This window comes from Gobio gobio (genome assembly GCF_949357685.1).
Source record: "Gobio gobio genome assembly, chromosome: 1".
Lineage (NCBI taxonomy): Eukaryota > Metazoa > Chordata > Actinopteri > Cypriniformes > Gobionidae > Gobio > Gobio gobio.
Genome location: NC_137097.1, coordinates 64,920,242 through 64,943,898, shown reverse-complemented (window position 1 = coordinate 64,943,898; position 23,657 = coordinate 64,920,242). Strand labels below are relative to the sequence as shown.

The 23,657-nt window shown below is 37.9% G+C and overlaps 2 protein-coding genes across 3 annotated transcripts in view; one reads left to right on the top strand and one right to left on the bottom strand.

Moving 5' to 3' along the window:
* Nucleotides 1-1,972: 1,972 nt before the first annotated feature.
* On the bottom strand, nucleotides 1,973-9,464 carry LOC307137368 (epoxide hydrolase 4). Its single transcript, XM_079834986.1, has 7 exons — nucleotides 8,876-9,464; nucleotides 8,401-8,486; nucleotides 4,800-4,957; nucleotides 4,583-4,711; nucleotides 4,363-4,466; nucleotides 3,163-3,311; nucleotides 1,973-3,070 (listed from the first exon to the last, which is right to left on the bottom strand). Exons 1-7 carry the CDS (start codon nucleotides 9,116-9,118, stop codon nucleotides 2,833-2,835), a joined length of 1,107 nt encoding a protein of 368 aa, XP_079691112.1. The 5' UTR covers nucleotides 9,119-9,464; the 3' UTR covers nucleotides 1,973-2,832.
* Nucleotides 9,465-11,716: 2,252 nt separating this feature from the next.
* brd4 (bromodomain containing 4) overlaps nucleotides 11,717-23,657 on the top strand; it is an 89,296-nt gene continuing 77,355 nt past the window's right edge. For both annotated transcript variants that reach the window (XM_079834931.1, XM_079834930.1), the window contains exon 1: nucleotides 11,717-11,823. The gene's annotated coding sequence lies outside the window, so the exon portion shown is untranslated. The remainder of the gene's footprint in view (nucleotides 11,824-23,657) is intronic.

Here is a 23,657-nt window from a genome sequence, read left to right as displayed (position 1 = left end):
GGCTATAATAATAACATAGTAGTGTAAATTATTATATATATATATTCCGATTATTAAATGGATGCCGCCTATTTATTCAATAAAGCCCCTCCACCTACCCCTAAATGATAAACACTAGTGTTTTCCCTGGTGTTATTGTAGAAGACTGTTGCTGTTGTCTTAGTGCTGACAACCAAGCCAAACTATAGTGTAACCCTGGAGGGGCTAATAAATTCCTTGTGTTTTCTGTTGCGTCCTGGTTTCATTAACCACAACTAGTTTTATAACACACACTAGTCACTTTATTTCCACTTTTCAAATATTTTCTTAATTTTTCTTGAAAATTAATATTGAAAACAAATGCCTTTCTGATCTGATATGTGATAGGAAAAGTGGCTAGAACGAGTTCGGCAAAAGGCAGATTTGAACTCGGGTCGATCTGCATCACAACTTTCTGGCACGCACCTTACCCCTATACACTGTTGACAATCCAGCATCTCTGGCTCAACCAGACATCAGTGGGCGGAGTTATTGTTAACGGCCTATGCCAAGGCAATGTTTTAAAAACACAAAAATAACATTATTTTAAAAAGTAAAGATTCTGAAAGCATTGAAGGAGATCCCATAATAATTTACATATATAGATTTACAGTAGTAACAGTATTTTATTATATGACATGATTAATATCGTATTTTTACCCCAAATACCTTTACTTATTCCTCCGTTATTGAAAAACTGTTGCTTTAATGAACTTAATCACTACTCCTGATCGCCCCAAGGATCAGACAAATTTGCACCCCGGTACCCGACTTATCGACTAGTCATTAGACAGTATTACATATTTATTAGAAACTAAAATGTTACTAGTCATATTTAAATTAAATGATAAAGTAAAATGGCACTTAAGACAGGTAAAAAAAACAAAAAAACATTTATGAGCAGCAACATGGAAAGATTATGTCTCCTAATTACACAAATCTGATCATCGATTGGAGTATGTGGTCAAACGTGAATAGTTGATATCTGAACCACAGATGATCTTCACAATTCAGAATCAAAAATTAAAAACCAGTAAAAACTGAATTATAAGTATTTGGATAGGGACTACTTGAAAACATCATCATTATTGGAATGAGTCCCAACAACATTAAAAGAGATAGTTAAATGGTTAGTTCACCCAAAAATGAAAATTCTGACACATTAATTACTTACCCTCATGTCGTTCGACACCCGTAAGACCTCCGTTCATCTTCAGAACACAAATGAAGATATTTTAGTTGAAATCTGATGGCTCTGAAAGGCCTCCATTGGCACAATGGCACTTTACACTCTCAAGACCCTTAAGTGGTTCTAACAATAACTTTATGAGCAAAAATGCGCAAAAAAACCCTAAATAACGACTTATATAGTGATGACGATTTCAAAACACGGCCTCATGAAGCTTCGAAGCGTTATGAATCAGTGAGTCGAATCATGATTCGAATCGCGTGTCAAACCGCCAAACTGCTGAAATTTGGCGATTCAAACCGCTGAATCGACTCACGGTTTCATAACGCTTCGAAGCTTCATGAGGCCGTGTTTTGAAATCGTCATCACTATATAAATCGTTATTTAGGGTTTTTTTGCGCACAAAAACTATTGTCGCCGATTCATAAAGTTATTTTAGAACCACTGTAGTGAGATGGACTTTGTAACGACGTCTTTAGTACCTTTTAAGGGTCTTGAGAGTGTAAAGTGCCATTGTGCCAATGGAGGCCTTTCAGAGCCATCAGATTTCAACTAAAATATCTTCATTTGTGTTCTGAAGATGAACGGAGGTCTGACGGGTGTCGAAAGACATGAGGGTAAGTAATTAATGACAGATTTTTCATTTTTGGATGAACTAACTCTTTAAGAATAATGTGTTATATAGCTTGCCATATGATGTGAACACATAATGGGGAAGGGGAAGAACAAATCTATTTAAAAAGGTGACTGTGACTAGGTCTTATTAAAGAGTTCACAACTAAATGTATTTTAATTCAGAATTTTTTTACACAAAACGATATAACACAAAAAGACACATTTAGCAGAATGTCCTGCTCAGACTGCTTGGCTCCAAAATAACCATAAAACCATCATTAACGTATTATATAAGTACCATAAAAGTATTACAAAAGTAATCTGTATGACTCATGCACTATATTCAATGACTTCCAAGCAACATTTTATGTTTGAAAAAGACTTAAAGTTTGAGCTATTATTAGAAAGAAATGTTAGCAATGACAGACTTTAAAGGGCCTCGAAAGAATGCTAATTGTATTGTGCGACAAAGGTTTCTGTTTTTAATAATGTGTTCAGTATGCATCATCCTCAAGAATCTGGGGTTAAATGGGTGTATCGTTGTCACTAATGCTGGGATAATTAAACACATCGAGCAGTTAACATGGGAATACTCACGGGAATACTACGTATCAAACATATCAAGCATTTTGATGTAGTTAAGTCACACTAATTTGAAACAGATTGTAAAAAGTGACACATTTTGGATAAACATGCTGGATTTTCGGTTAAACAGCTCGCAGGAAAGACACTACAGCACAGTTATGATATTTAACAAAGTGTCTTGAACTGAAGATCTCATAAAAGGTATTTTTATATACAAGGGATAAATATGTAAAAGCTGAACTTAAAGTTAAAAACTAGGCATAAATTGTACAACACACATTTTCTCCTTCACCTTTGTGAGACTGAACAGATCTTAATCCAATCAGGCTTTATTTTTGCTTGCTTTTTAATTAATATAAGACAAATCAGACAAAAGGAAAGTAGTTTTTCATGGGAAAATCTTGCGTCAAATGAACCAAATGCAATCAATGATTGTGTTTTATGATGTCTTTATCCAGAACAAAGTCCCATATGAGTTTGTTGACTATCTCAGGTTGATCCTGCTGGACCCAGTGGCTGCATTCGGGAATAGTGTGGATGACGACCGGACCCCTTACATAAGGCCTCATTCCGCCAGACATGCCCTCCACCAGTACATTGTCTGCCTCACCCCAAATTAACATGCAGGGCACACCGACGTCCTGATGCTTGTACAGAGTGTTACTGTAGAAAGAGAGGTGCATAGTAACCACTTTAAGCAATACACTGCAGTTTAAGCCCATGGTGCAGAAATGGAAGTGTGATGTGTTTTAAACCTGAGGAGAGAGCGGAAGTAGTTCAGAGGGGCTGTGAGACCTCCGGGCTGGGACAGCCGGTACAGGTAACCCTCCAGCTGGGACTCGGTCAGTCTTCTGGCTTTGTTCTTGATGCCCAGATTCTTGCCGCAAAACAGACTTCGAACCAACTATGCACACATGACCAGTGAAGTTACTTTACGTTACAATATTGCGTCACTCCCTTAAAAAGTAACTAATTGTGTTAGTTACTTTCTATGGAAAGTAATGTTACAGTACTTTTGCATTACGTTTTCTCACCTGTGCTGGGTTTGCTTGTTTGTTTTTATTAAAGGTGTCATGAACTGGCTTTTTTTATTTTGTTATACTGTTGTCTGAGGTCAACTTATGACGTTCGCGTGGTTTTTACATTCAGAAACATCATAATGAATAAGTAATAGGCTATTTTCTGACTTGATTTTGAGGCTCTCTGAAAAACGCTCGGTTTTGATGGGCGTGCCGCACTGAAGACTTGGAAGTAAACGGCTAGGATTGGATAAGATTTGCATATTTATTGAGCGTCTGCTCCCCCTGTCAGTACACGTGAGGAATTGTTTTGAAAGCGTCTGGAGAAACGCTCACAGGGCTCGAAAAATATCTTTATCAAACAAACACAATGATTCATCTCTCATCCACCCACGATTGATTGGAATGTTATTTCTGTATCATTTCGCCGATCATCAGTGAATATAACCACGAACAGTACACACACACACACACACACAAGAAAGGAATGTTATTTCACCATAGCCCGTCGGTAGGCCGGTGATAGCCCGTCTGAAAAGCACATATACAGTGGCGTTAAAAAGTATGTGAACCGCTTGCAGAATCTGTGAAAATGGGAATAATATTAACTAAATTAGAGGGATCATACAAAATGCATATTATTTTTTTTTTATTATTTAGTACTGGCCTGAATAAGATATTTTACGGGGGTTTTTTTTAAAAACCGCACAATGCATTAAGAGCTGGGGGGTGAAAACTTTTGAACAGGATGAAGATGTCCAAATTTTTCTTATTTTGTTTAAATATAAATTTTTTTTTTTCATTTAGTACTGCCCTTCAGAAGCAACAGAAGATACTTGCATGTTTCCCGGAAGACAAATTACCTTGATTTTCAAATTCAATAGGTTTTTACAGTGTCAAACATAAAGATGTGAAGGTTAAAAGTGTTCACACTACCTTGAAATCTTCAAGAGACAAAACTATTTCGGGGAGCAGCGGTAGCTGAAAGAAACATGCATGTCCTGAGCGCAACAGCTGATAGGGTCTTCTCAAAACTGCATCTGGGTTTTACAGAAATCAGCATGAATTGAGTTTCGGTTCAGAATCAGTGTTTAGAAACAGAAGTGAAAGGATGACCTGTCTGGCAGATCGCAGTTGAAAAAAAAGTCACTCTTACCCAGCCATGAGGCGGGGTGAGGGGCGTTCATGACAATGAGAAACTGCACCATGTCTGGCCGCTCCAGAGCAAAATGCCATGCCAGCATCCCACCCCAGTCATGGCCCACCAGTATACAACTCGTGTGACCTGTAATTAAACAAATGTCATTCCGGTGCATTTAGTGTCTAAGGCAGTCCTGTCTTGGCATTGTGATAGAGTCAGCAAGCAGGCCTACCCAATTCATCAATGGTGTCTCTGATGTCATATAAGAGTGTCTCCAGTGAGTATTCCTCCAGCTGGACGGGTGCATCCGAATCACCACAGCCACGCAGATCTAGCGCCACCGTGTGGTAATGACTACTGAATTCACTTAACTGGTAACGCCAGGAGTACCTGCAGGTCATATTGCAGGTCAATTGCAGGTCATGATGTTTTAAAGGGATAGTACACCCAAAAATGAAAATTATTCCATAATTTATTCACCCTCAGGACATTTTTTAATATAACTCTGATTGTGTTTGTCTGAAAGAAGGATGTCAGATACACCTAGGATGACCTGAGGGTGATTAAGGGCGTTTTCACACCTGAAAGTCCGCACCAAGGTCCGAACCAAAGTTCATGTTTTGATACTTTTTAGATATTCGGTTAGTTTTGGTTTGGTTTCACATTGCAATTATGTGAGCGCACTAAAGAACTTTACATGACACACTTGCGTCCACTCGTCATCATCTATGTGGGCGGCATCTGGACATTGATTGGTTTGTAAACAGACGTGCGTCTGACGTCAGCGTCTTTGACAAGAATAAATGAACGAACGCATATCGTTGCCACTATTGAACAGTGCGCATTGCTTTGCTATTTTTTTATTCGTTATGTTTAAAAGTGGACATTTCAAGCTTTATATACACATATTTCTCATGTTTGTGAGACGAGTAGCCTGGTGAGTTTCGGTTTATTTGAGACGCGCTCCAGTTCATCTGTAAAGCATGTGATCGCTCCCGCGATTATTGTCTGCTATAGACTATTTGCTTCTTATTTATTAAATCCAGGCAATTATCTGATTAAACGTTGATTAAAATTAAGATACAATTTATACAGAACGAAATTCCCATTAAAGAAATGCTTTCTAAGCAAAATCATACAAAATTTCGTTCAAAATTATTTGTGACCTTCTGTCTACTGACATATTGCGCATATTTTCACTTTTCATAATCAATGTAGCCTAGATGAAATTTAAAAATAACATTATAATATTTAAACATAAACAGGAACTTCCTGTAAATGGTCTGAAAGTACGAACCATACAGAAAATGCTTTCACACTAGAAACGAACCGAACCTTTGTTCAGTTTGATCCGGACCGAGACTACCTCTTTTCGTCGGACCAAATTTCGTCTGTTTGGTCCGGACCGTGGTACGGGGGAGGTTTCACACCTGCAATTTTGATTCGGACCAAACTGAAAAGTCCGAAAATCCGGACCAAACAAGGTAGGTGTGAAAACGCCCTAAATCATGGGGTGATTTTCATTTTTGGGTGAACTATCCCTTTAAGAGCCAGGGGGTGAAAACTTTTGAACAGGATGAATATGTTCCAAATTTGTCTTATTTTGTTTAAATATCAGAGTTTTTTTTAATTTAGTACTTTCCTTCGGAAACAACAGAAGATACGTATTTGTTTCCCGGAAGATAAATGAAGTACAATTTACCTTGTGTTTCCTTCTGGAGTATCCGTGAATATTTGAACCTTTTTTAGTAGTTGTTTTTGAGTCCCTCAATTGTCCTCAGTGTGAAAAGATGGATCTTCAAATCATACAGTCACTGCTGGAGAGGGTTCAAATATGCAAAAGATGCTGGAAAACTGAAGAATTTTCAGGACCTGGAGGATTTTTCTGAAGAACTTTGGACAGTTTAACTGCTCAGGACAAACAAGGGACTCATGAACAACCATCACAAAACTAAAAAAAAAAGCCGTGAATCATCCAGGGAACGACACACAGTATTAAGAATTAAGGGTACAGAAACTTTTAAACGGGTCATTTTTATAAATTCAGATATTTTTTGTCTTGTGGATTATATCTAAACATATTTTATGTAAAATTATCTTATTCAGGACTGTACTAAATAAAAAAATTAACATGCATTTTGTATGATTCTGCAAGGGGTGTGTAAACTTTTGAGCAAGACTGTGTATATATATATGTGTGTGTGTGTGTGTGTGTGTGTGTGTGTGTGTGTGTGTGTGTGTGTGTGTAGCTTTGAGATGCAGGTGGGCCAAATGAAATTCCTGGTGGGCCCAGACTTTTAACATAATTTTTTCCCCGTAACAAAAGTGCAAAGGAGCTTTTCTATAGGTTTATTCTGGTCCAGATTTTTACTTGCCCTGCAAAAATGTACACTGACCCCACAGCAAAAAAAAAAAAAGTATTATTAGTATTTTAATAAATATGAATATTAAGTAAACAGTAAGTACTAAAATAAGAACAAATTAACAAATTACAAGCAGTAGCACAAATAAATAGACTCAGGGTATAGGACTGGGGGGCTTTGAAAGTTGAGAGAAGATCAAAACCCTGTAATAACAGAGCAATAAAGCCAGAGATTAAAAGTATTTTTAAATGTATTAAATGGCATATCTGTGTCCTCTTATGTCAGATCACAATTAAAAAAAGTTAAAAAACCGAGAGAAAAAAAAAAAAAAGTTAAATAAGGCTTTCTAGTTTGTAAATAACAAGCACATTTTTTATGACAAGCAAACGAAAACCATGATCTCTTTCAAAATCTAGAGCTGAAATATTTAAATTGGTTATTTAAAGGGTTAGTTCACCCAAAAATGAAAATTCTGTCATTAATTACTTTCAGCGGTTTGGATCGCCAAATTTCAGCAGTTTGGCGGTTTGACACGCGATCCGAATCATGATTCGACTCACTGATTCATAATGCTTCGAAGCTTCATGAGGCCGTGTTTTGAAATCGTCATCACTATATAAGTCGTTATTTAGGGTTTTTTTGCGCACAAAAACTATTCTCGCCGATTCATAAAGTTATTGTAGAACCACTGTAGTGAGATGGACTTTGTAACGACGTCTTTAGTACCTTTTAAGGGTCTTGATAGTGAACCGTGCATTGTGCCAATGGAGGCCTTTCAGAGCCATCAGATTTCAACTAAAATATCTTCATTTCTGTTCCGAAGATGAACGGAGGTCTGACGGGTGTCGAGCGACATGAGGGTAAGTAATTAATGACAGAATTTTCATTTTTGGATGAACTAACCCTTTAACGTGGGGCCAGGGTGGGCCAAGCTTCTGATTGGGTGGGCCAGGCTTGTTCACACTGCAGTGAGAGTAAAGCGTTTCTGCAAAATAACACCGGAAAACGAGAGGAACACTGATATGAAGCCATCGACAGACGACTCCCTCACACGTCACGGTTCCTCGGTTAAAATAGCAATTTACTCATGATTTACAAATAGTTGGAACCATTTGGGATATTGTAAGCACTCAACTGAACAAAATATATAACACTGGCCTAGTGGTTTTTGGATATTTTACTGAAAAAATGTTACATAGTGCAGCTTTAAATGCGCTTTATAAACAAATATTGTTTTGTTGATATTTAATAAATACAATAAAACATGAACATAATAAAACAAAACAAAAATATTATATAAAACACACACTGCAACAACATTCAGATGTAATATAATAAAAGAATAATTAGTAAAATTATCTGAGACGTCTATATATTTTAACCGTTAATATATTTTTTACAAAACCATTTACTGCCACATACTAATGTACCATTTTAAATAAACAGAAATAAGGATAATAAGGAAGTCACCAGTTCTCTGGGAATCCATGAAGAAACAGCATCAGGGGCTTTCTGTGGTCTCCTTTGGTCACATAATGGAACCTCAATCCTGAACTCTAAATGTAAAGAAAGACCAAGAGAAAGAAGTCAAAACAGTCACATTACTGGATACAGTAACGAAAGAAAGTAGGACCTGGCCATTATTTTATGATAACCAGCAATTAAATAGATTCAGCAAATCAGGTTTGGTGAATGATTGGCTATATAAATTCAATTTGACACGGGGGGCTAAGCGTGCTACCATTAAAAACAAAGGAATATGGCATTGATTGTGAACGCCGTGTTCTATTTTTAAACACAGGTGGCGCAAGAACACAAGGTATCCATTATTTGCCCGTTCGTTCACCTTTCTAACTCGAGAACATCATACAGATTACTTTGTTTAATGTTTTTAAAGACCTCAGATACATTTTTGTTAATATTTTTTTGCATAATATCCTCTCACCCTGCCCTTCAGATATGCATGGTGGCCAAGTGCAGGGTCTCGGAGGCAGTCTGGGGGTTTCTTTCGGACGGTCCATTGAAAAGTTCTACATGGATCCCTAAATCCAGTCCAGGCAATTCGGATTAAAACCAAACTAGCCGTGATTCCCGCTGTGCCATACACAAGAAGGTAATATACCAAAGAGAGAATCCACAAACTTAGACGTGATGGTAATAAAAGCAAGTGCATCAAATAATGTCTCATGATTTTAATGCTCGGTGTGGCAACTGTCCCTCGCCTTTGGTTCACCTTTTAAAATACACCCCATGTGACTGTGTGGAAACAACTGTCGCTGAGTTATTTTTGTACCACAAATAAAATTGTCTGGGAGCTTGGCTTAAAGTCTTCGTGAACCGGAAGTCGGCGACCGACTTCGATATTATGATATTTCCTAGTCAAACGGAATATTATGAGAAAATAGAGAGCGCTGCTTGTTTTGTTTTTTTGTTTTTGTTTGATTTTTTTCGAGCTGGGAATTGATTGGAATTATAAAAGTTCCAAACGTTCCATCCCGTTCCATTCATCTCGCTGTCAAAGCTCGGAACACACTGACAGTTGGAGGGAATGTTCTAGCGACTACCCAAACCGTCACTCTGACGTCATCGGAGAAAAAAGGCCAGTGGAAGTACATTTTCAGATAAGATAAAACAAATAAAATAAAGTACATTTTCAGATTTTGATCAATGATTAAAAAGACAATGTTGTGTGTGTGTGTGTGTGTGTGTGTGTGTGTGTGTGTGTGTACTGATGAATTGTTCACCACAAGACTATTAATGGTAAAAGTGACAAATTTAAAATCTAAAGTAAATTAAAGTGCTGACTTTAATGGCGATGCATTATAATTATATGTCCAAATATAATAACGACACGTAGTCCCATCTTTTTGTACCAATAACTGTGGGCTATTATTTTTTTTTAAACATTAGCTCAACTTCTCCTTATGATCGTGGGTGTTATTTTCCGTTCATGTTAATTTATAAATAGGCCTATACGTAATATTGTTACTTTTAAACTAAACAGCAAACATGATTCTGTGGACTACCAAAGAATAAACTGACAGGTCAAACAATCCTAAACTAACTTTTCTTCGCTATGTATTAAAAAAGTATTGTTATTTGTTCTCTTTCTCTGCTTCATGATGCCGTGTTCACTTGTGTTTGAAGCCTCAGTGCCTTTTTTCTTCATCCATTCTAGTGGTCTTTACTATATGGTCTTGCTCCGTATGCAATAAATGCACGTCCTTAAAGGGATAGTACACTCAAAAATGAAAATGTTTAAGAATATGGGTAACCAACCAGTTGATGGTAGCCATAGTAGGGGAGGGGGGGGGTGATAAAATGGAAGTAAATGTTAGCGACATTCTTCATAATATCTTCTTTTTTTTCTGCAGGAGAAAGAAACTCATACAGGTTTGGAACAAGTTGAGGGTGAGTAAATGATGACGGATTTTTCGATTTTCATTTTTGGGTGAGCTATCCCTTTAAATAATCAGGGTTTTCTAGTACATGCTCAGCTGCAGGTAATGCCAATGTTATGAGTCATTTCAGGGGTGGACAAAAGCACAATTTAAAATCAATAAGAGCTGTAGGCTACACATTTATAAAGCTTCATATTTGAATAGGTCGTCAGACCTCCTTCACACCCTGGATGTAACCGAAAGATAGACAGACAGACAGACAGACAGACAGACAGACAGACAGACAGACAGACAGACAGACAGACAGACAGATAGATAGATAGATAGATAGATAGATAGATAGAAAGATAGATAGATAGATAGATAGATAGATAGATAGATAGATAGATAGATAGATAGATAGATAGATAGATAGATAGATAGATAGATAGATAGATAGATAGATAGATAGATAGATAGATAGATAGATAGATAGATAGATAGATAGTCAGACAGTTCGACAGACAGACAGACAGAATGATAGACAGACAGAATTATAGATAGACAGACAGACATAATGTTAGATAGACAGACAGACATACAGACAGACAGACAGACAGACAGACAGAATGATAGACAGACAGAATTATAGATAGACAGACATACATAATGTTAGATAGACAGACAGACAGACAGACAGACAGACAGACAGGCAGACAGACAGACAGATAGATAGATAGATAGATAGATAGATAGATAGATAGATAGATAGATAGATAGATAGATAGATAGATAGATAGATAGATAGATAGATAGATAGATAGATAGATAGATAGATAGATAGATAGATAGATAGATAGATAGATAGACAAATAGTCAGACAGATAGACAGACGGACAGAACGATACAGACAGACAGAATGATAGACAGACAGAATTATAGATAGACAGACATACATAATGTTAGATAGACAGACAGATAGACAGACAGACAGACAGACAGACAGATAGATAGATAGATAGATAGATAGATAGATAGATAGATAGATAGATAGATAGATAGATAGATAGATAGATAGATAGATAGATAGATAGATAGATAGATAGATAGATAGATAGATAGATAGATAGATAGACAGACATAACGTTAGACAGACAGGAAGATAGAACAATTATAACATTCATTTGAGACTTTATTTCATAAAATGAATAATTTATATACATATTAAAGGTATTTTGTTGTTATTTATTTAAATATTTCATCACAACCGCTTTTTTTTTTTAATTGTTCTGTTACTCCCGATGGTGTTTAAATGACAGCGATCAAACGGAAGAGCTCCGAGCCGAGCGGTTGTAAGTGATCTTTCACACGCGTGACAGCAGCAGCGGCGCGTGCTCGCTGTCCTCACGTCCTGTGCGTCCTCCGCGCGCATGACGTCATCGACGTCTCGAGCTGTTTGTTCTGGATTGTGGGAGAGAAAGAGCCCGCGCGCCCTCACAACAAAATAAAGAAGGTAAATAAACAAGCAGCCTTCACACTTATGCAAAGCGATTATTTCTCGTTAACGGTCCCGGCATGTGCTGCGTCTTGTCGTGTAACGGTCAAGCGCGCTAATCAGCGCTGAAGCGATTGTCTGGTGCGCGCGGTGAAAGCGGGCCTGTGTGTCGCCGAGTGCTAACGCTTTAGCTGCTAGGAAAGGCAAACTCACTCATGATCACGGGTCAGTCTGGCTATAATTTTGCTCTTGGGCTCGTTGAATTTGTGTTTTAGTGCTGACTTACGACATCTACATCGCGTGTGCGGCAAAGAAAGCGAGTAATGTAGGGCCCCGGGGTTGTTTATTAGCATTAGGCCGTTTGCTGTCCAATGCTAGCATCGCATCCCTGCTCTGCGCAGCTTCGCGAAAAATCTCACGTTTCCCTGTGCGGGAATGCTGGTGGATTTAACGTAGGATTGTACGAGAATATGCGTACACTAACGCACGGTCAGATTAATTAACCCGAGTTCATTTGATCTGCGCTCGTTCCAAGCGTCTGACATTGACAGATGTGTATCAATGTGGGCCGTGGTTGTTTCACGCTTTTGGTCTTGGGGTGAGAGTGTGTGTTTTGATCGTGTGCGCGCACACACACACACATTGAGATACGTGCAGGACGCCGGACGAGTCCCTGTCACACACCGCTAGCATTGATAGCGGGTCGGAGGAAATGTGTGGCTCGTTTTCTCGCTTTTAAGGCCTATAATAGTGTCTCAACCTCATAAAATCTCCCTAGTAAATGTTTTGTTTCTAAATGAGCTCGTTTAACGTTAATATGACGCCTTGGCCTTGGTGTTTAGCCACTTTTCGTGTAAGGACTCATCCGAGCTGCCCGCAGTCGCCATTTTGTCACCGTGTAACGGTGAACACACAACCTTTACGTTTTCATAAAAAAATGTGCGAGAGTCAATTTACATATTTGACTTCTCTCTTTCCGTGGTTAGTCGCATTACTATTCTTTACATTTAAAGTGTGTTTTGTTGAGAACTGTCAGTTTGGGGCTCTTTGTCAGTTTCGTTATTAGCCTAGCAGCGCTTTCGGTTTGCGCTCAGATTTCCTCCGAGTGAATCCTCAGATTTTGTGGCAGAAATGTCAGATGTGATTATTTTGCGGTTTAGATATTATGATTATTAAACGCAGTCACTAAACGCGTTTAGTTATACACTTAAACTTGTGTGTGAGGAGCAAGTCTTTGCGGCGTGTTTGTTATCTGACATCATCATAGCTCGGTGATTGACAGCTGATGGGTGACTGACAGGTTTCCTTTTCCTGGTTTGATCTTATGTTCGGGAGTGATTTTTTTAGTCATTTAGCAATTTTACGCGCTTATTTAAGTCACCATGAAATCGAAATTGATTTTTTTTTATTGAATATCATAAAAAAAATCCATGCACATTGTTTTTTTATGTATGTAACTTAGGCCTATGTGCTCTGGTAATCAGTTTTTATATCATATTTTTAATAACTGATTTGTACTCCAGTTTGTTGTTGAAATATAAACGTTTAACTGACAATAAACTCTGCATCAACTTGCTTTCATGACATTAACATGCATTAAATACTGGTTTAGTAAAAAATATGAATATGTAATAGGGTATATATTTAGTAAAATACTCTTCTCTATGTTTATTTTTTATGTTTAGTTTATGGACATTGCATTGCTTGTTTGAGGAAAATGTAATGTTAAGTGACATTGTATAGCCTACAAGCCATTTTTTTTTTACACCTTTCCCCGGTTGAAACACGGAGCGATTTACATGAGACAGGATTAATTTTAGTACAACATACCTTCTGGTGTTTTCACTTATGTTTATTTTGTGCTGTAATGTACTGTAGTAAAGAGATTGATCCTTGAACTGAGGCGGCTACAGTAATTTCTAATGGCATATTAACGAGCACCAAAACTACATTTATTGTTTGAATTTCATATAAAAATCGAAGAATTTGAAAGTTGTGACCATTATTAAAAGCCACAAAGCATTTTGCGATTATTTGATGGCAGGCACTTGTTTAGTGAAGTTTTGTTCACTGACCAACAGAAAACGGCACAAACTAAGATATTTTAGGTTTAGGGAACCATATCATAACTGATTAAATCAAGAAATTACTATAGTCAATCTAGAGTGTCCACACAGCTGGCATGTTTAACTGGTGTAGCGTATCCACATTACGGCTGTCACTTGTGTGAGGAAAAAAAAGTGTTAATTGAATCGATTATAAAATCTATTTTCCATGTCCAAAGACGTTTCCATTTTCAACGCCAAATATAGGCCAATCCACGGACAACTAACAGGCATTAGGAGGAACATAAAGAGGGGCATGAGATGCACAAGTCAGCAATATTTCTGATGATTTATTGGCGTGAAGTTTTGTGCACAATGACAAACAGGAGTGCAACATTCTCGAAAAACGATTAGAAATGTCAAACAAAATTCGCCTACGTAGGCGATTGTAGCCCATGAAAAGAGATTGAAAATAAAACTTAAAATGAATTGAAGGACTAGTTCGATTAATCGATAATCGATTTTTTTTCACCACCCCTAATTATTATTAGTAGAGATTCATTATTATTACATAGAGACGTAGCTAAATCTACTGTCGGCTACAACAGTAGCCTAATATATTCTGTCAATTTCTTCACTTTAAACCAAACTTTTATTTTGACGGGTTGCCGTGAAGACCCTTGAGTTTCTGTGTTGAACAGTGAGTGTTGAACTTGAGTGTCTGATGACAGTTTTCTCAAATAAAATTCTCATGAAGTGACGGTTTATGCGTTCGTGTCCTCATATAGTGACACACGGCAGAGACTAAAAAGACAGCGAGCGAGTGTCACGCGTGCTGCCCCCGACTTCCAGTCATTCACACAGAGACGCAGAACATGCAGGAGTAATATTTAAATAGTATATTGCAGTTTAATATTCACAATCACTAGTAGGGATGCCACAATTCTCAATATAATATTGAACTGTTCGGTACGGTATTCACGGTTCAATATGCGCTTGTGAATTGCGTTTTTTTGTTTGTTTTGCATTTAATTAACTATTTTTCTACAAATTCTATAATTAGCCTCGAATCCCAATATACTGAAAAACGCGACATACATTCACATCACACGTTAGTGGTAGAGTTATACTCACGGAACACTATAGATATTCACAATCACGAAAGTTCATTATTTGCATGCGTTTCAAAGCCTTGCCGGTTTTATTCACGTGCGCGGTTTTAACATGCGCTTTTCGGAGCGCGCGCACTAAAAGCCTGTCAAACTCGCGATTACTGGACTAAATAGTCGTTTTACTGCGCGAATACTGTCAAATACACACAATGTTACCATAAACACAGTCGGTTATGTCTAAAGTGAAAGTAAAATTGCGTGTGTCTGTATATTAGATGCACGCAGGTGTTAAATTGACAGCAGCGCAGCCTAGTGAACATGCGGTCCTTAAAGGGACAGTTCACCTCTAAAATGATGTCATTATTTACTCACTAATATTGTTTCAAACCTGTATTCATTTCTCGATGACAGAATTTTCATTTTTGAATGAACTATCCCTTTAATGTTAATACAACTACAAAAGACAAAGAGAAAATCACTCAATGCTCTTGACTGAAAAACTAATACAGTAGCTAAGAATCAGTGTATATTTTATAGTGAAGTCCATGTAGTGTTTTATTTTTACATTCATTCATTCAATTTCATACTTAAATGCTGCTGTACTGCTCTGAGCTGCCAGTGTAAATCTTTATTTATATATATATATATATATATATTATATTATACAATACACTAGTAATAAAAAAAAATAAGTTTTTTTTTAAAGTAATGTTTTAAGTTTAAGGTCTTTTTTCTCCTTAACCTTTTGCTGTTCCTGTTGCCTAAGAATAGAATAACAAAAAATGTATGTGACAAGCCATCACCGAACCAAAAACCGAGGTATGTATTGAACCGTGGACTAACTGTATTGTTGCATCCCTAGTCACTAGTATATATTCGGCTACAGTCTGGAGCCCTGCACTTAGATAAACACACGGGTACCACGGGAGTCGGACTCGGTACTACAGAAATGCTGGTATCGTCACATTTTTATAATTTCAGTACTGACTTGGTACCGAAGTACTGGTACTTGTGACATCCCTAGTACACAGCAAAAAAAAGTATTTTTATCTTGTTTCTAGTCTGAATATCTAAAAATTCTTAAATCAAGATGTATTTACTAGTTAAATGACATAAGATTTTCTTGAAAATAAAATCAAAATGAAGTGAGTTTTTGCTTAAAACAAGCAAAAATATCTACCAATGGGGTAAGAAAAATAATCTTATGTAATTTTACTTGTCTAGTAAATGCATCTTGATTTAAGAATTTTTAGATATTTGGACTGGAAACAAGAAAAAAGTACTAAATAAGAAGAGCATTTTTTGCAGTGTACGAGTAACGGGGCAAAAATAAAGTGCTTGCAGGATTTTTTAGTTAAATTAAATGTATAAAATATAAGCTGTTATAAACATACCATAGGCTATATATTTTTCTACCCTGCTTTCAAGGTTCACAGTTTCAGTTTACATTTGTATTATGCAGTGTCTTAACATTTTGATCTGAACAAAAGTACTAGCATTACGGCACGTCACTAATGTTAACGTTAATATAGTTTGCTGCTGGTAATGGGGGATGAAAGAATAGTTCCAGCTTCGGTGTACAAAGACGAAGTGTGGCGTCATTTCGGCTTTTGTTACAGGCAAGGTACAAAAGAGATTCTAGTACGCTCATTTTTAACTCGTTGTACAAGTTGGGCACAGCGATGTCCGTAATGTGCTGGCGGGATGGTGTGTAGCGAGGCTCCAAATTTTGCAGCATATGACGGAAGCCTTCGTTCTCTACGACTCAGAGAGGGCGCATATCTATGCAAATTAAATGAAGTACTGACTGGGTTATTTTGGTTGAGGTTGGTGGTAATTTTTTGATGTGTGAACTTGCTTGAAGGGGATCCTCTTTTGTAATGTTAGCCGTTTGCTGCTGCTCTGTTTTTTGTACATCAGAATAGTGCCTCGTTATGTGCGCTCTCAGATTTGTTGTGTTCTTCGAATATTTGACATTGCACATTTTACACAGCAAATTTTTTTGTTGCCTTTTGTGCAGATGTAAGTTGTAAGATTACTTTTATGTTGTCTATATCTGATTAATCTCATATAGGACACGTTTGGTGGAGATTATTAACCGCGCTGCCGTATACGGGCTGGTGTTCCTTCTTTTCAGTTTTAGCTCAAATAAAATGCCAGACATTATCAACTCATTATTATGTTATTAGAGATGGTTATATTCTTTTTAGATGTTAGGCTATTTCTTTTTCAAAATGCATCAAACACGATGTAACTACTATACACATCACAACCAAGCCTGTAGTGCTTCAGTCAGAAATTGAAGCTTTCGCGCCTCGATCGCCCCCCGGTGGCCGGTCCCAGTATAGCTCCTAAACCCCACCCCTCCATGTATTAGAATGGGCGCGAGACACACTAAACAATTTAATTACACTTCAAATAATTGTTTCCTAAAGATGGTTTCTGTCATTTTAGGCAGTTTTTATTACAATAATTTCATTTCAAGTGTTCGTTTTTTAAATAAGTTTAGTTTTAGTGAGTTATTTGATGCTATAAAAACGAGGGGTGTGACGTCATGATTGACAGCTGAGATTGACGGCTTCTCTGAATGAACTTGTCACTGAGGCACTAACGGACTTTTTTCTGGATTTTTGGGAGGAGATTGGAGCTTTAGCTTTAATTTCTACACTTCCATAACTGTTTATTTCACACCAACATAATTAATTGTTCTGCATCTGCGAGAGTGTGGGCGGGCTTTTGATAATCGCGCCTCTACTTCCTGTTCTCTACTGCGCAACTCCGGTCCCGAGATCGCTACTGCGCAGACTCGGTCCCAAGATGTCAGCGCCGTGAGCGGGCATACAAAAGCTTCAACTATGTCAGCGGAAGTCAATGAAGTCGCGTCGTCCATATTTTTTTACGGTCTATGATCACAACATGTAAATAGGAAAATGTTGGCGTTATTTTGTCACATTAATTGAGCAATAGGCTAGCTGGAGCCGTTCACCTCCAGTGTTTGTGCTAAGCTAGGCTAGCGGTGGGTGCGTCAGACAGAGTTATGGCACGCACGGAGATGAGAATGGTATGTAGAGCTGCAACTAACGATTATTTTTTCTGTCGACTAATCTAACGATTATTTTTCCGATTAGTCGACTAATCTAACGATTATTTTTCCGGATTGATTTTATGATTCTTATTTACTGATTATTGTATTTCAAAGAGGGTAGTGAATTTGTATATTATTTTAACATGAAATCAATGAATGATGACAATATTAATTGTATTTCAGGAAGGGTAGTGTACTTAAGCCATTTTATAATGAAATATATGGACACAAGAAGCATTTTAAACATCATGTATAATGATACTATTCATCATAAAATGTATACAGAGTAGGCCTAATTAGGAAAAGTTGTTTACTATAGTATAGCCTAGTAGTTGAGTATGATTTACTTATTGATTTGTGTCAATAGTAAACGAAAATGCACTTGTATTTATCTGCAAAAGGTTCACATACAGGAGCTTTCATCATAGTTTTAATGTATAACTAGTCGTCTATTTTGAAGATACATGTGCATAAACAACGACTAAAGCTGCCAGAAGTTTTTGCCCAAATTTCAAAGACATATTTAAATGATTAAAGCTAGAGGCATATCTTAACTTTAATGTTACTTTAATCATGTAAACAACCTATATACAGCATGTTATTATGCATATGTGTTTGGGACAGAGGGGAACCAGGTCGCATTTACAGCAGATATATGCAGCCCATAATAAATAAAAGCACGAGACGTACTGGGGTCGGAGAAGAACCCAGGAAAATGTGACCGTCTGTTGCAATACACGCGCCACGGTTCAGCTGCGCGAGAGAACACTGGCAGCAGGGTTGCCAGGTTTACACAACAAAACCCACCCATTCGTTACTCAAAACTAGCCCAAAACAAGCCCAATCGCGTTTCGGGAGGTTCTCCGGTAAACATCGCGTTCGGGGGGTTAAATATGTGGGGTTTTTTGCAGGGCTGCCTGCTAAAATTCTCATTCCTGGGGATGAATATCACATAATTGGGATCGCTTCAACCCGCGGACATGAGACAACAGTGTAGCAACAGTGTAGAAGTAGCCCAATTCCGCGGAAAAAACGCGGACTTGGCAACACTGACTGCAGTGTGAAAGCTCTCTCTCTACACGCGCACAGCTTCTGCTCTGCCACCGCGCGCAGTGTGAAACCGGCGTTACAGAGCGAACAAAGCACAGTTTTACTCGGCTTCTGTTTAAAGTACTTCCACACTTTTGAATGTCGCGGTCTGGCTTTATATGATAAATGATAATTTTCACTATGCCCGGGAGCAGAAGCCGCCATTATTCTAGATCTTCTGTTCTATTCTAGAACGTAAATAATGTGCCGCCGACGCGTCGACGCATTTCACGCACGTCAACGTATTTTCGTAGTCGACGTCATCGATGACGTCGACCCGTCGTTGCAGCCCTAATGGTATGTATGGACTAATCTAACTCTGGGGGATACAGTGAAGAAGCTAAAGTCCCAAAGTCGGCGTGTTCCTTAAGAGGGCAGCACTCAGACATTTTTACACCATATATTGTAGAATTAAAACGCTTTATACCCAAATGTCAAAACATTTACTCGAATCAATGAACAGCACTAATAAAGCCCCAGTCGTGCAGATCATTAACTAAAAAAAGTTGGTTTAGTTTACCCTTTAAGGGAAGAGCGCGTTCAGTAAATCGTGTAACACAAGTTTCTAGTAATCCTGAAGACCTTGATTAGCTTGATCAGGTGTGTTTAATTAGGGTTGGAGCTTGGCCTGTCATAACTACTTTTTATTGGACGATACATTGTCCAATTATTGTATATTAGGGGTGTAACGGTACACACAACTGACGGTTCGGTACGTACCTCGGTTTTGAAGTCACGGTTCGGTACAGCAGTTTTTATTAAACAGTGGTTTACTGGAAAAAAAGTGTATGTCCTTAAATTAATTAAATTATAACTAAAAGTTTATTGAAGATTGCACATTAATATGAAAGGTTAACAACAGAGCCCACACTATTAGCCTAAATTCAGTTGCTATTTATTTTTAGGTATAATAATAACACTCAAATAACACATTGTATGCAAACATGTAAACTTCACATAAGGTAGTTTTTGCAATAACTTCTAAATCTAATTATAAAATAGTTTTTTCTCCAATTCGTTGTTGAAATATTATCATTTTATTTAAACATACATGAGCCTTATCAAGACATCACTAACAGGTTAAGTAGAATATAATGAATAAATAGGCTAATATAGTCCATATATTTAGTGAAAGAGTTCATTTCTCTAGTGTATAAAATTCTGTGGACACAGAATGTCTGCCTGAGGTAAATGTGATGCTACATTGTTTACAAGCTGTTACATTGAGGTCTTTCTGCCGTTGAGACTGAGCGATTACACCACATATGATACGTGACTGTAAGTTGTAATGTATCCTCAACATACCTTCAGATGTTCATTCATGTTTATTCTTTAGGAAGAGATAATTGATCCGTTCACAGATGATCGCGTTCACGGGCCGCTTGAGCAGTGATCAGTAACGCCATATTAAAGAGCGTCAAAACGGCATTTATTATTTGAATTTCGTGATAAAATGGACTGAATACTTCATATGTTCGTGTGGGAACTAGGATTGAGTGTGTTCCGCGCTTAAAACAAGCCGACTGTTAACTGTTAAAAAAACACTTAAAATATAATCATAATAAAACAGCATAAAAATGCAAGTAGATCTACACAGTTTCAAATGACGACAAACCTTAATAGAATAAGAATATTTAGATGATGGAATTAAAGTGTCAGAAAATTAAATATCATAAACTTAAACAAATAATAAATCAATATTTTCTAACAAAAAGTGCAAGGTAACAAAGAAAGAAGAAAAAAAAAGCAACACAACTTGTAGAGAGATTTTCCATCTACAGATTTTTCCCTGACCTTTTCTCAGTAAAGTAAAGGTGCACGGCACACTATTGCTGAAAAACACAAAACCTACTTCAGTCAGATGTCCATATGAACAACGATGATGGACAGATGATCAACGGTAACGTAACCATCCACGTCATCAAAGAGCGCTTGGGTTGAATTCGGAGAACTTGTTCTTATATGCGTTCACCTTTAAGTACTCCGTGTATCCTTACATTTTTTTTAAAACACCGGCAAAGATCGTGTACACTTATTTTCTTCTTCTACTTCTTCCAGCGTGCGTGCAGTTGAGTTCTGTTGACAACTTTGCGTCGCTCAACACGTCACTTACTCCGTTGCTCTGATTTGTTTTGGTACGCCCCAATAATCAAAGCCCTATGGAGCAGTATCAGACTCGTATTCTGACTAGAATCTGAGTAGCCTATGACGACGTCAGGCTAGCAAAAGACGCGAGCGCAACTGTCTAACATCCGGCTAGTGCACGTTTACATAGAAAAACAATGGAGAAACCATTTCACGCGGTCACGTTGCACCGGAACAGTGGATTGCAGCTTTGAAACAGTGCATTTAGACTTTTACTTTCAAACGGTCTGTAGTTGTTAAAGGGTTAGTTCACCCAAAAATGAAAATTCTGTCATTAATTACTCACCCTTATGTCGTTCGAGACCCGTAAGACCTCCGTTCATATTCGGAACACAAATGAAGATATTTTTGTTGAAAGCTGATGGCTCTGAAAGGCTTCAGATAGGCCTCCATTGGCATTCAGTACACTTATACTCCCAAGACCGATAAAAGGCACTTAAAATGTCGTTACAAAGTCCATCTCACCACAGTGACTCTACAATAATCTTACGATGCGACGACAATAGTTTTTGTGCGCAAAAAAATCAAAATAACACCTTTATCCAGCTTGTTATTGCCTTCCGCGTGTGCCTCCACGACGCATGCGCGAGAATATGACGTAGCGCCGGGGTCGGGAATCCATGAAATGCACACTCTAACCCCATTTTGAGCACTACGCCGAGACCTAAAGCACGATCAATGTAGAATCCAACAGCTGAGATACGCGCGTCTTCCTCTGCTTGTAAACAAATCACTTCTGGGTCATGTGTCCGAACGCCGGATCTGCGTCATATTCTCGCGCATGCGTCGTGGAGGCACACACGGAAGACAAGAACAAGTTGGAAAAAGGTGTTATTTTGATTTTTTTTGCGCACAAAAACTATTGTCGTCGCATCGTAAGATTATTGTAGAGTCACTGTGGTGAGATGGACTTTGTAACGACATTTTAAGTGCCTTTTATCGGTCTTGGGAGTATAAATGTACTGAATGCCAATGGAGGCCTATCTGAAGCCTTTCAGAGCCATCAGCTTTCAACAAAAATATCTTCATTTGTGTTCCGAATATGAACGGAGGTCTTACGGGTGTCGAACGACGTGAGGGTGAGTAATTAATGACAGAATTTTCATTTTTGGGTGAACTAACCCTTTAAGAAAACACTATAATGCCTTAAATGGCGCTACCTTTTCACTTGTCAATGTCCGCTCTGTGTATGAAGGAGCTGTCTGAGCCCTGCTTTCACCTCCGACATGGAGAGCTGATTAGATGGCTATGGGTTATATATATTGCATCACCAAACATGATCGAGGTCATGTCCATATAACGTGTGATAAGTCGATGTATTGATTATTGTGACCGGCCTAGTTAGAGCTAAACTCTGCAGGGCTGTGGCCCTCCAAGAGTTTGAGACCATTGTTAGTAGTTGTAATTCTTTATCTCTGAAGCATGTTTATTACGTTGTGCTTGCCTTAACCCTGTGAGAATCCTGAAACGCTTTGTAAGAAAATTTCCTACAAAGTTAAACCAAATACAGCTTGAGTTCAGCAAAAATAGATTTTAAAAAGCTGATGTATAATCTGATATGTAATTTTTCTCACCACAGAAGCTGGCATTGCGTTAACACACAACCAAACTCATTATTTAAAGAATCAAAACATGAAGTTGAAGCAGTTTTACATTGTTATGGATTGCTTTTTTGTGATCATCACCCCATCATAGACTGACTTTCTTGGCTTCTGCATTGGATCCGCTTTGAACACGCCAAGTGTAGAGAACGTCTCATTTCTTAGGAGAGTTTAGTTTGGGTTATGTTATGAGTTTAATTGACTGACTTGTTTATCTTCAGTATTACTTACACACAGGGACTGCAACCTTTCGTACTCCGGCTGTGTGTACGTCGCCCTCAGGCCGCATAAAGTGCACAGAGATAGCATGGCAAAGGTCAGTCTTGGTGCTGGAGGTTGCTGATAGATGTGTACTCTTCATGTACAGATGACTCTAGGTCTGTGTTCTGCTTGGTTGTAACTTAACAGTAATCTTGTAGTAGATTGTATTTGAGTGCTGTTGTTGGGTGGAACTCCTCTATGTGTGTGCATGGCTGGTTGTTTTCCCTCCTCACTGTTTTTGTTGCCATAGCAACTCCATCATTGGCCTCATTTAGGACGTGACCTCTGAATGAGGGGAGCAGGAGTGAAGGGATAGAAGAGATAAACAGAAATGTTCTTGTATCTGTGCTGCTTTAATTTTTTGCAGTGTACACCAGAAATGAAAAATTATCCAGTACTTGATGATGGTTATAAATCCGTGTGTGGGAGGTTGTGGTTGTAAGTAGTGTTGCACGATATACCGGTACTAGAAAAGTATCACGATACCCCGCTATTAAAAACGGTACGATATGAA

Excerpts from the sequence above, each read along its gene's own strand:
- LOC307137368 (XM_079834986.1), bottom strand. The coding sequence starts at position 9,118 with ATGAGACATTATTTGATGCACTTGCTTTTATTACCATCACGTCTAAGT. Across the intron at positions 8,487-8,875 it reads ATGCATATCTGAAGGGCAGG|AGTTCAGGATTGAGGTTCCA; the intron begins GTGAGAGGATAT and ends CTTTACATTTAG. Across the intron at positions 4,958-8,400 it reads CATGGATTCCCAGAGAACTG|GTACTCCTGGCGTTACCAGT; the intron begins GTGACTTCCTTA and ends TATGACCTGCAG.